Genomic DNA, 14,078 nt, shown 5'->3' with positions numbered 1-14,078 from the left:
TTAACATTCATCTTAAAGGCTAAACCAGTGAATGTTATTCTTATTATCTGAACTGTTATTTCAAATGAAAATATGTAGAGAAGCACTTTGAAACTATATAGTGCTGTTTGTGTTTAAGACCAGCCTGGGGAACATAGTGAGACTCCATCTCTTAAAAAAGAAAAGAAAAATTAGCCAAGTGTGGTGGCATGTACCTATAGTCTGAGCAACTTCAGAAGCTGAGACAAGAGGAATGCTTGAGCCCAGGAGTTTGAGGCTGCAGTGAGCTAGGATGACACCACTGTACTACAGCTTGGGCGACAGAGTGAGACCCCGTCTCTTCAAAAAAAAAAAAAAAAAGAGTTTTCAGGGTATCCAGCTTCACAAGATTCTGATGCTCAGCTTTGTGGGTCCACAAAAATCAATTTCTTTAATCTATAGGATCAAAATTGACCAAACGTAAGGAAACTGATTCACTCTTACCAGATTCACAAAAGATGGCTCCGAAGCAGAATGAAAATATATTAATTTACCATCAATATTAATTTACTATTACCTTTCCAGTTACAGAAATATTCATAATGCCTAATCAGGGTACCCTTTTCATATCAGCCAAGTAATAAGAAGGTTGCTTAAAGCAGTAAGCAGAGAATTAGCACAAAGGGAATTGGTTTGTCTTGAGGGATATTTACTTTATCTAGGCTACGGAATATTCTGATCAACCTTCCTTGCCTCCTAATAAAGTATGCATTCTCTGTGACCAAAATGCTTCATGATTGCAAATTATAGTGTTACTTTCTCTTGGAAAGATCTACTATATAGATCTCTACTTATGATGCCATTTTTTAGCTTGAAGTTACAATATAATTATAGCCTTTATTAATTACATTCTGGCCGGGCACGGTGGCTCACCCCTGTAATCCTAGCCCTCTGGGAGGCCGAGGCGGGTGGATCGCTCGAGGTCAGGAGTTCGAGACCAGCCTGAGCGAGACCCCATCTCTACTAAAAATAGAAATAAATTACCTGGACAACTAAAAGTATATATAGAAAAAATTAGCCGGGCATGGTGGCACATACATGTAGTCCCAGCTACTTGGGAGGCTGGGGCAGTAGGATCGCTTAAGCCCAGGAGTTTGAGGTTGCTGTAAGCTAGGCTGACGCCACGGCACTCACTCTAGCCCCGGCAATAAAGCGAGACTCTGTCTCAAAATAAATCAATAAATAAAAAATAATTACATTCTGGTTTTCACAATTACACCTTGTCAGTTTAATTGGACTTAGATGATCAGCAGTTTATTTAAATTTTCCATAAGGTGCTTTATTCCTAAAGATGATTAAGTTTGTGCATTTTATGTTGAATTATATTTATTAACAAGCTTCCTTATTTGACCTTCTCAAAATTCTGAGGATATCGTGTACTATTTTTAAATATTACTTATATCCAAATATGTATTATTTTCCTCTTCGTTATTCATATGTAGAAGTAGCACATAAGTCTGTATAGGATAATGATATGCCCTAGGTTTGTGTCTCTTATTTATAGAAGCTCATATGACTACTTAATTTTCCTGAGTTTATTTTATTCAAATTAAAATTTTTACCTAGAAAAGTGAAACAAACTAAATAGAGAATCAAGACTTTGTGTTTAAAATCTGCTTAACCCAATCAGTTGTTTTTAGACTACACCATAAAATGCTATGAGAGTTTTATGAATGGTGCCGACAGCTTTGAAGATATGAATGCAGAGTTGCAGTCAAAGCTGAGTAAGTGTTCTCATTCCTAATGTGTTTGCTTTTGATCTTTTAACTCTTCTCATGGAGTGGTAGCTTATTTTACGATACCCAATGTTTATCTGGGCTACTTACTTTAAATGCATCTGGATGCCTGCTGGTTTTTATCTTCATGGTTGCTTTGGTGGAGAGAAGAATAGTTAAGCAGACAGAATATTTAATGTCAAGCTAGACCTGAGACATAAGCCCTTCCTGTCTCTAATGACCTCAATACTTGACCTCTCTGACAGAGTTTTGCAGGATTACGTGGCAGTGTAAGAGAGTACCAAATACACTACCAGGAACACAGAAGATAATCAGCAAATGTTATTCCTCCTGGGAAATAATATCCCTGTGATGTCCTTGCTTTACTCATTGAGAAATTAAAGCACCAATTAGTTGAAATACCTAAGATCTCTTTCAGACTTGCAGCAGAAAATTAATAGAACATTACATTTCCAGATAAGTAAGGAAATTGTTTTCCACTCAACTATCATCTAGTCCAGTTACATTCAGTATTTACTGGCTAACTCTAAAACATTCCTAAGGTATTATTTTACATGTTGTTCCTTCTGTTGAAATAGCCTTGTATATAACATGCTTGAGTGGTAGATAAAATAGATAAACCTAACGTGTGAAGTTATTTCTCCAAAAACAGTAGAGTCGATCAAAACAAAATATCACCTTGCCAGTGTTAGCACAAAAGGTGAAAGCATTGCCTTAGGTTCCCCTGGGAATGTACCTTCCTGAAGAGTAAGCAGGACAATTTCAGCTTGTTCACATGGGAAAGGGAGCAAGATAAATGATGTTTTGTTTTAAGAGATGAAAATCCATAGTGATCTAAGCATCTAGTGAGTAACTGAACATTTCTATATATAATTAATTAAGCATATAAGTTGAATTCATTCATTCAAACAAATATTTATCGTATACCTACTGTGTGCCAGCCACCATTTAGGCACTGAGGATACAATAATGAATAAGAGATTAAAAATCCCTGCTCTTATGAACTTACATTTTAGTAGAAAGGAAAAATAATGAAATGAGCAATTTAGAAGTCAAATGATGACAAGTGCTATGGAGAAAACTTAAGCAGTGCAAGGGGAATAGAAAGTGCAGTGGAGTAACGGGAAGGGTATGCTATTTTATAAAGGATAGAACGTGCTTCACTAATAGTGTTTTGAGCAGAGACCAGAAGAAAGCGAAGGAGTGAGCAATGGTGAAAACCTAGGGAAGAATGCTTTAAGCAGATTTAAGATCTTACCAAGTTTTTGGGTTTTGTCTCCAGAGGATTTATTTAATGTAGATGCTTCCAAGCTGGAATCATTAGAAGCAAGAAACAAAGCATTGAATGAACAGATTGCAAGATTGGAACAAGAAAGAGAAAAAGAACCGGTTAGTAAATATGTTTATACACTTAAGCTCTTTTAGACTCTTGTGTCTCCTTAGAGGATACTAGCTTCCTTATCAAAATTTTTTAAAAATAGGTTCACAAAGTAAGCTTCTTAAAAGTTAAATTTTCACATAGGATAGAACTCCCAATGAAAACATGTTTGGTATCTTTGGAGCTTTATTGTCCCTTGTGTTCTATCAGTCTTAGACTAATGGTGCCCAGAATATGATGAAAGATTCTTACCTAATTACATAAGACCAAAAGTATCTTTTGAACAAGGTCCCCATGTTACATACCTCCAGGGAGCACTACTCACAAGAGGCCCTGAGTTTTGGAGTTAGTGAAAAAGGAATGGAAGTAGTAGATTTCTATAATATATTGTATCCTAAGGGTTTTCTAAAGGCTAAATGTTAATATATAGATATCTAATTTTATTTTGTGTATTATTAGTGAAGCACCCAGACTGTTCTGTAAAATGCCAGATTTAAAATGTTTGTGCTTTTTGACCCTGGCCCTTGGATTTTTCTATCCCAAACTGACTTCTTGAAAAGTCCATCTTCTTAATTAAGTAATAATAGTATAGTCCCCTTTTAGTTCTTTTGACTCCCTCTAAAAGTGAAAAGAAAACTCAAATTTACCTCTCTCTAAGATAAATTTAAGTAATAACTGCTTTACTTTAAAGTATGGAATGGTTATTAATGAGAATAACTAATTTAATATTCTTTTCTCTTAAAGAATCGTCTAGAGTCATTAAGAAAACTGAAAGCATCCTTGCAAGGAGATGTTCAAAAATATCAGGCATACATGAGCAATTTGGAGTCTCATTCAGCCATTCTTGACCAGAAATTGAATGGTCTCAATGAAGAAATTGCTAGAATAGGTAAGCACAGTTAATGCTAAAAGAGGTCATTCAGACTGGGATGTGGACCTGTGTGGGATTTGTCACATATAAAAACCAATTTGTTATCTGTATCTTTTTTTTCTTCTATGGTAAATGTCCATAGCAGGCTACTAAGTTTTCAGTGCCTACTCGTTGTAAGAATTCTTTTCTGATAGTTGCAAACAAAGTGGATGAGAGAGAAATACTTCAGCAAATCATTTGCCATTCCACAATGATTTAGTTTGAGACACTGATTTGATAACTGTTAACCTAAGATGTTTTTATTATATGAATATTTTAACTTTCTTGATTATTAAAGCCATTCGTGGCCAAGAACAATGTTTTACTTAAACCAACGATTAATTTATTTTAAGCTCAGATGTGAAGGTTCCCAATTATTGTGCTCAAATAGGTTATAACAAAGTCAAGATATTGATCCTCTCAGCCCTCAAGATGATTCTCTTGGCACCTTTGGTCATCCTCATCCATTCATCCCAGCTTCTGTAAAAATGCTGTCATGTTCTATGTAAGCCATGAGGCACAAGAGGTTGGAAAACACTGTTGGTAAATAGACCAGACAAAGCAAGAACCTAACTAGTGTGGTTATCACTGAAAATGTCAGTAAAATATGAATAAACTCTAATGTATTTTATTATACATGTTCTTATGTTTGGGGGGAAAAAAACTTGCGGTTTTTCTGAATTATTACAAAGAATCATGCAGGAGTATTAAAAGCATTTGACCTGAACATTAACAGAGACAGACTGTCCCTCTTAAATGTAAAGTTTCCTTTTTTTTTTTAAGTTTTAAACTTTTGTTCTTTTTGGCATAAGAAAATAGTTGCACATGTTTAAGTTTTTTTTATAAAACAAAATCTTGAAAAAGTTAATGATGATGGGTCTTTGTGGTTCCTAGTAATAAGTCCTGTTTTTTTTGTTTTTGTTTTTGAGACAGTCTCTGTTACCTGGGCTAGAGTGCTGTGGCATCAGCCTAGCTCACAGCAACCTCAAACTCCTGGGCTCAAGTGATCCTACTGCCTCAGCCTCCTGAGTAGCTGTAACTACAGGCATGTGCCACCATGCCCAGCTAATTTTTTCTATATATTTTTAGTTGTCCAGCTCATTTCTTTCTATTGTTAGTAGAGACGGGGTCTCGCTCTTGCCCAGGCTGGTCTCAAACTCCTGAGCTCAAACAATCCGCCTGCCTCGGCCTCCCAGAGTGCTAGGATTACAGGCGTGAGCCACTGTGCCAACCATAAGTCCTGTTTTATTTTTTCACATACGATAAATTATATTCTTAGGCAAAACTGCATTAAGACCCAGTGGTTCTTAAACAATGTTACCAAATAACATATAAATCCCAAATGCAGCAAAGGCAAACAATCTTCCTAGTGTACTTTCACCTCATTGAAGCTGAAGCTACTCCTTTTAGATATTTTTCCACTTCAACGTGAAGTAGATTGTTAGGGTTTTATTAGTGATTTCATTATGCAGCTTTTTAAAAGGAAAAAATGGTTTTGATTTCTTCTACAGTTCTCAGATGAGACCTTTTTTTTGTAAATCATTTAGTCCAGGGATGTTTTGAATAACCAAATGCTCTTCAGTAGATAAAATCTCTCAATGCAACTGTAATAAATAAGCATCTATGTCCTTAGCTATATTATCAGTGTATCCTGAAACCAAAGTAAGATGGCTTTCCTGTTCCCACAATCCATTTAATTATTGTTTTAAAATCTGAATATTTCCATCATTTGTAATTTCTATTTTGAATGATAGTTCTAACAACTTTTTATAACTACTTGAAGCCAGTTTAATCCAATGATTGCATTATTCTCCAAATTTGCTTTTAAGTAGTGACTTTACTAGAGGCAACAAGTCTACACAGCAGCCAAGTGAGATACATTGTTTTTCTTTCTGTAAATTATTGGTGAGCACAGGAAGTCGATCTACCACAACTCCAAGATCTTCTATCCTCACCAAATAAGCTGCAAGTTCACTTATACTTCTCTTTCTTCAGAAAGGTAAAGCCACATTCAATCTCAAATTCCTGAACAAAAACTTGGGCCATTGTTTCATGGTCCCGAGAAACCTCAGGAAAAAACCCACTATATTTTGATAATTGGCTGTATGTCTGTGAATAAAATCACAGGAGTTAACCAAATATGGTCAACTCAACCACTATGGCATAATTTTTCAGGAAGGTGGCCTGCACAAGCCTGATCATTTTCTTTATTTGCCATGTCACAGCCCCCACCTCTAAGCGACTGTTTTTTTTTCTGTAACAGGGATTTAGAAAAGGATGAGGAACTTCCTTTCTGTGACAGATCATCTTATGTAGTTTATCTGGGCTTTTCACGGCTTGTCTAACTATTCTATTTATGTTGTCATCCAACTGTTTTAAAGATTTCTTAACCTTCTTCATGTTCTTATTAGTGAAATCAGAAATCCTTTTTCTAGGAAGAACAATGAGTGATCCTCAATGTTATTACTAAAGTTCTGTTTTTTAACATTGTGGGTTTTAAACACCATAGTCTCTTAAATATCAGCGCCTCATGGTACCACAGTGCCTCAGCCCAGCCCTGGCACTGACCAATGATGTCCAGCAGCCTAGAATGTCGCTTGGCTCCTTGGCTGGGCCCCACTCAGGGTGCGGCTGAGCACATAGCCCCAGGACTCTTAATTGTAATCATTGTGTGTGGGGCCACATTTTTTTCATATAGCAGTTTCTGAAAACCATAGCAAGCCAGTAGGGAAATAAGATTGTAACATAAAACTTTAATTGTAATCATCTTCAAGAATGTTATTAACAAAGTAGAATCAAACAGAATTATCCAAAAAAAGAAAGAAAATATATGTATATAACTTGGAAATTTAGATAGCTGTATTAAATAATGTCATCTGTTTCTTTGTGGAAATTTTAAAAACTTTAAAAATTTGTGTATTTCCAGATCCCATCTCTAAAAAGGAAAAAAAAATGTGTGTTTTTTTTTTCCTAATGCAGAGCTAGAATATGAAGCAATAAAACAGGAGAACACTCGACTACAGAATATTATTGATAACCAGAAGTACTCAGTTGCAGACATTGAGAGAATAAATCATGAAAGAAATGAATTGCAACAGACTATTAATAAATTAACCAAGGACCTGGAGGCTGAACAACAGAAGTTGTGGAATGAGGAACTAAAATACGCCAGAGGCAAAGAGGCGGTATGTCATACCATTTCCCATGTGGCAACTCACCATAGCTGACCTTTGTAAAGGTCTGTCCCAATTAAGAGGAATTCAGTGGTTAGAACAAATCAGCTAAAGGAGTAAAATTTTTTAGCACTGACATTTTAATAAAACACTTATCCCTTTATGTCAATTTAGTTACACCCCAATTTCTCTCAGTCAGATTTAAGGTAACCTATAAGTTTTAAAACAGTGAACCAAGAAATAAGCAAAAATAGTCTCTAAGGCCATGAAAATAATTTTCATATATTCCATCCCTCTTATTCTGTAGAGGAGGAAATGAGTCCTTCATTTACCTATTCACTACTCATTTATTTAACATTTGGTGAGTGTCACTTACCATGCTGGGCATAGCAGAAATAAAGATAAAAAGACATAAACTTTCCCCTCAAGAAACTTCCCTCCTAGTTTATATTTTCTACCATGAGATCAGACCTCTAACAGATGGGTGTTTGCACAGGGTACTGAGGAAATATAGTATACCTAACCCAGATTTAGTGTACATGTTGTGGGGAGATGAGAAAAAGCTTTCTTAAAGAGAAAACACCGGAACTGAACTGGGAAGTACAAGGAAGGGTTAGCATGGCAAAGGTAGGAGGGTTAGCAAAAGAAGGAGTATGTGGGAAGGTTCAGAAAGAAAACGGTCTGATGAGTAAGCTTTTCTTATGGCTGGAGCTTCATAGCAAGGGAGACGTAGTGAGAGATGAGACTCAAGAAGTAAGCTTAGAGAGGTGACGACTTCACAGAGGGTGACAGCTCTTTTCATGTTTAAAAGTTTGGGCTTTATCCTGAGAGCTCTAAGAAGATCTTAACATTTTTAAACAAGTGTGATGACATTTTAGAAAGATCTTATTTTTGGTAATATGAAAATGTGTGGCAGTAATCTAGTGAGAAATTACAAGCTGAATTTAAATAGTGAGGATTCAAAGAAGTGGATAGATTCTCACCCCTTAGGAGGTAGAGTGAATAAGACTTGATGAAAGAGAAGGGAAGCAGTTGCTCTGTCTGGCTTAGGTAAACTGGACAGTAGTGCCATTCTTTTGGGAATAGAGGAGAAGGAAGAAATTGTCAGTCAAGAATGGAGATGGATGTGTTATCCATGGCTAATAACCATGTCCAAGTGAAAATACCATAGTCTATTGTATATATGGGTTTGAGCCTCAGCATAAAAGAAGCAGATTATTAAAGTTAACTTTAATTTTACCAGTAGTACATTAACAATTTAGCCAACATTGTTAATAAAAAGGACTTTCTGACCATATGAATTTCTAGATAAAATTTACCCTTATTTTTGTAGGTAATCTTTTATAAATGCTCTGTACTCCTGCCATATCATACACTATTTACTCTTTTTTTTTTTTTTTTTTTTGAGACAGAGTCTCACTCTGTTGCCCAGGCTAGAGTGCTGTGGCATCAGGCTAGCTCACAGCAACCTCAAACTCCTGGGCTCAAGCAATCCTACTGCCTCAGCCTCAAGAGTAGCTGGTACTACAGGCATGCGCAACCATGCCCGGCTAATGTTTTCTATATGTTTTTAGTTGTCCAGTTACTTTCTTTCTATTTTTTAGTAGAGACGTGGTCTCGCTCTTGCTCAGGCTGGTCCCGAACTCCTGACCTCGAGCAATCCTCCCGCCTCGGCCTCCCAAAGTGCTAGAATTACAGGCATGAGCCACCGCGCCTGACCTATATACTCTTGTAAATGAACTTTTTCTTAGTAATTCAGTATAATCATGTACGTAACACTAATGTATTCTAAAACAACATAATAATTTAGCAGGTTGTCTAGGGATATTTTTTTCCTATTGAATAGTTCCACAGTGATCTTTTTTAAGAAAGGGAAAGAAAGCATGTGCTTAAAAGACATTTTTTTTTTTAATGGAGAAAAATAGAGACCAGAGAGTGTCAAACTTAAATTTTAGTTTGAAGTTTTTTTACCCTTGTATTTTCAATTGGAATATTTATTGATAAGGGTAACTCTAAAATTTAAACCTCACTGAGAATAATCTAGTCTCTAACTTTTGCTCCCAAAATAATGGTTTTTTTAATACAATTATTTCCAGCACTTTCCTTAGTACAGTATTGATTACATATACTTATCACCATTGTTGAAATGAAAAAAGTTGTTCAATCAATTTTATTTGCCCAACGGGCCAATACTAGTTTTTTATTCTGATCACATTATAGGTATAATGCAAAGTACTATAGTTTCTTAATCAGTCAGGTTTTAACTGTTTTGCATTATTAAAAGTCTGTTTTTCGCAAGGCTATCCAGAAAGTGTCTAGCCGTTGTTAATACAACAGGAACAGTTACCTGGCTGGATACTTTCTGGACAGCCCTCGTACATACCTACCTATGTAATTCTTAACATAGCATGGACAGTTTAGGATGAGCAGTTAGCAGTATCTCCTTTCTTGAGTCTGTTTCACCATACAAAAAACGTACTTTAGCCCTCTGTATTCCTTCATCCTGCTGACCTTCTAGGTAATCTCTGTCCTCGTGTATCAAAGAGAAAAATGTACATTTATAAGAAATAGCCTATGGAGATGAGCCCAGAGTCTTTGAGCATAGAATGTGGTAAATCTGGGTTTAGCCCTGGATTTGCCACTACCCACTTATGTGACCTCACCATGTCATCAAGCTTTTCGTAGCCTTAGTTTACCTATTTATAAAATGAAGTGTGATTAAGCTAGATCAGTGAATCTGAAATGAGTTAGTTCAATGGATGTTAATGAATGTTCTTCATTATCTCTCAAACTGTGAGAAAGAGAAAGTTATGAATCTCTAGACTGGTGAACTCTGCATTTAACTAACTAAAATGAGCTGTACTAAAACAAATAACAATTTTGATTTGGAAGACCAGGCCAAAAAAAAGGGGAAAAATCTGGGAATTAGGTAAGCAGTGGCCTGGTGATGGGCCAGCGTAGGGCTGTGGACAGTGCAAAGAAAGCCTCAGAGTACTGGGTACCTGAGACTTAGGTACAAGGGATATTAAAGGATGGGGGCAGGATGCAAAGGAGCAACATAAACATTGCATCCTTTGTCTTTTTTTCGGGGCTAATTTTTATTCCACATGCCAACTCTGATTGGTCGTAGCCTTCTGGAGCTCTTTGTTGAGATAGACATTGAGACTGCATCTAGATTTATCAGGAAAGCGTGTGGTAAGTTTTCTCTGTCTGAATTGATCATGAGGAGAAAGTAGAGAAATACGTGTCACATAGTTGCTCTCCTGCAGTTAGGCATGATAAAGTACATGGCCTTGTGAAAGCTGTTTTCATTAGATTAAAAAAAACACAGTAAAAAAACAGAAGAAACTACTTCTAGAACCATTTAGTATTAACATAAGGACTAACAGACCTACATACCTTAGTAGTCTCTAGAGAGCTGCTATATTATAATATAGTAATTGAAATGATTTCCTGATTCATTAGTAGAAGAATTTTTAATTTGATATAATTGCTTTTGAGATCTAATGCATTTTTGGATATTGCAGATTATTTAAGTAAGGTCCTATGTGTGTTCTTACCATTGCATTCCTTCATTCAAATTATTTACTTTTATGGATGGGTAATAATAATGAGAAACTAAGTACCTATTAGTAGTAAAATGGAAGAAGCAGGGTAAAAGCAAGTTGCCTGGACTCTGCAAATTCATTTATTCAATCAAATATTATAATAAGTTTACTATATGCCAAGCACTGTTCTAGGTGCTGAGGGTACAGCTACTTTGATGGAGCTTATGTTCAAGTAGTGGAAGTGAACAAATATATGTCAGGTAGTGATGAGTGCTATGAAGAAAAATAAAACAAAGTAAGCATTGAAAAATAGAGGGAAAGCCTTTCTGATGACATAATTTGAACAGAGCCATGAAGGAAGGAAAAAAATATGTTAGTAAAATATTTTATCAATATAGTTAAAATAACATTTTCAGACTTAAATGATTACATTTCACTTATTTTAGATAAATGAAATGTTTAATTTGTACATTGACAAAACTAAGGTTAAATGTTTTCTTTCATAATTTCTTTATCTAGTACTTTAAAAAGTAAATTTCAGTTAATACCTAAATATGAACTGTTATTCCCTACTATTTGTCAGGTAAGTGGAAGAACCGTAGTATATTACTCACCAATCAATTATAGTCTTAATTATTCTATAAATTAAGTGTGACTAAAACCTTTCATTCTTTGTGTTTGGGGCTGGGGTTTTGTTTGTTTGTTTTGTTTTTGAGACCAGGTCTTGCTCTATCACCCAGGCTAGAGTGTAGTGGTGCAATCATAGCTCACTGCAGCCTTGAATTCCTGGGCTCAAACAGTCCTCTTGCCTCGGCCTCCCAAGAAGTTAGGACTTACAGGCACATGCCACCATACCCAGCTAATTTTTTATTTTTTGTAGATACAAGGTCTCACTATGTTGCCCAGGGTGGTCTCTAACTCTTGGCCTCAAGTAATCCTCCCACCATGGCCTCCCAAAGTGCTGGGATTGTAGGTATGACCCACTGCGCCCAGCCCTTTGTGTAGGTTAAAACTGCTACTTACTACAAAAAAGTGCTGAATTACTAAACCACTAAAAATAAATGAAATATATATTGCATAAAGTTGCAAAAATGCCAGTTGAAAACCATATGGAATGGGGCTGCTTTAATGTTTCTTTTTGTGTTCTCTTCTTACAGATTGAAACACAGTTAGCAGAGTATCACAAATTGGCTAGAAAATTAAAACTTATCCCTAAAGGTGCTGAGAATTCCAAAGGTTATGACTTTGAAATTAAGTTTAATCCTGAGGCTGGTGCCAACTGTCTTGTCAAATACAGGGCTCAAGTGTATGTAAGTAATCATGACTACTTTGAAAGTTTTTATATTATATGATTGATACATAACTTCAGCATGTTCATAACCCAGGACTAAACAAAGATATAAAACACTGAAAATCTCTCTTCTTTCTTCTTGGTAGTATAAATCTTCTAACAGTGGTCCCCAACCTTTTTGACACCAGGGACCAGCTTTATGGAAGATAATCTTTGCACAGATGGTAGGGAGGTGTGGGGGGGAGATGGTCCCTGCATGACCCAAGCGCACCACATTCATTGTACAGTCAACTGTCTCTGCCAGTGACAATCTGCACTTGCAGCCGCTCCCCAGCGCCAGCATGACCACCCCAGCTCCACCCCAGATCATCAGGCACCAATCTCTCACAAGGAGCACCCAACCTAGATCCCTCGCAGCATGTGCAGCCCACAGTAGGGTTCTGGCTCCTGTGAGAATAAAATGCACCTGCTGATCTGACAGGAGGTAGAGCCCATGCAGTGACAGGCTAGCGATGGAGGGCAGCTGCAAACACAGATGAAGCCTCGCTAGCCCGCTGCCCGCTGCCCACCTCCCACTGGCTTCCTGCCCTGCAACAGGCCACAGACCGCCACTGGTCCACAGCTTGGAGGTTAGGGACCACAGTTCTATACCTAACTCTTCAAATGATAAAGCTTTTTCTTCCTCTCTACCTACTTTAGCCAAATAGCCAGTTAAAAATTTGATTACATATAAAATAGGCACCAGGAATATAAAAGACAAAAAGGACCTAACCCTTGCTCTCAAGTTGCTACTGTTCCCCTCAGAGGAGAAAGACATAAATAAATGCTCTATACGTGTTTTATTAGAAGTGTTTACAAGGTATAGGAACAAGGTTGATTCTTCCCATGTAGCAAAAGAGACTCCAGAGATGGTAACCCTGGAATGAAATCTCAGAAGAGGAGATATTTATGGGGATGGTCTGTAGAAAGAGTCCCAGGCACAAGGATACACATAAAGGCATAAAATATAGTAGAGCAATAAGGAACACCAGCAGTCAACCATGAGAACTTGATGCCTAATTTTGAAATATGACGAAGGAGGAGGTTTTGATAAGAAAATTTTTAAATAGCTCTATTGCATCTTCTCAGTTATTTACAGATTTTAGTATTTGGGTTGCCCCCAACAATGCCAGTTTTCAAGATACTTAGTTTTTGAATAGAAGAATGTTGATTAAAGTCAAAGCTGTACATTTTTTCCCTTGAGAATTATTCATTCAACAAATACTTATTAGGTGCATATTATGTTACAGACCAGCTAGGTGCTTGAGATAAAATACCCAGAAAGATACATTCCTACTTTCCCAGAGATTACAGTTTATTGGTGGACAGGCATTGATTAAATCAAGTTAGGCTTATTTTCAATAGGAAGAAAACACATCCAGTAAACATTTATTCACTTATTTGGTTTATTTCTCAAGCCAGTAGGTGGCTAGGTAAATAGATAGCTCCATTGATCTATCAACAGGTTATAGATGGGCAGGCAGATGGAGTTAGCTCACCACTGTGTTGAATAGTTTGACATGGCTGGTACAAGAAAATAGTTATATGAATCAAATTGCTGTAGAAAAGATTACTCAATGCAAAAAGAACTCATACTCAGAGAAGGAGAAATTTTACTTTGATCTCTGGGAAAAGTTTTACATCATAATAGAACAATAAAATGGAAATAGCATCAATAAGGTACAAAGCCCAGTGTTATAAGTAGCATTTGGTGAAAAGTTCGTAAAGAGACTGAAGAGGCTATTGCATCTTTCAAAAAGGAGCGAACAGGAATTAAAACTCAGCAATAACTTCAAAAGACCTAATTAAAACATAATGGCGACTGGGATTTTCTTTTCGAGTGATGAAATATTTTGGAACTAGAGGTGGTGGTTACACACATTGTGAATGTACTAAATGCCACTGAATTACACACTTTAGTTTTATGTTAAATTTTATGTTTTATGTTTAATTGTATGGTAAATTCATTTTAACCTATTTCTTTT

General features: G+C 36.4%; 1 protein-coding gene and 1 pseudogene across 1 annotated transcript in view; one reads left to right on the top strand and one right to left on the bottom strand.

Moving 5' to 3' along the window:
* Positions 1-14,078, top strand: part of NDC80 (NDC80 kinetochore complex component) — a 38,231-nt gene that overhangs the window by 11,835 nt on the left and 12,318 nt on the right. Inside the window, exons 8-12 of the mRNA XM_045527404.1 lie at positions 1,649-1,742; positions 3,037-3,143; positions 3,877-4,021; positions 7,022-7,227; positions 11,921-12,073. Of these exons, the coding sequence (XP_045383360.1) occupies positions 1,649-1,742; positions 3,037-3,143; positions 3,877-4,021; positions 7,022-7,227; positions 11,921-12,073 (705 nt within the window). The remainder of the gene's footprint in view (positions 1-1,648; positions 1,743-3,036; positions 3,144-3,876; positions 4,022-7,021; positions 7,228-11,920; positions 12,074-14,078) is intronic.
* Positions 5,638-6,549, bottom strand: LOC123621572 (annotated as a pseudogene).

This window comes from Lemur catta, chromosome 16, assembly GCF_020740605.2.
Source record: "Lemur catta isolate mLemCat1 chromosome 16, mLemCat1.pri, whole genome shotgun sequence".
Taxonomy (NCBI): domain Eukaryota; kingdom Metazoa; phylum Chordata; class Mammalia; order Primates; family Lemuridae; genus Lemur; species Lemur catta.
This window is presented reverse-complemented; position numbering and strand designations above follow the sequence as displayed.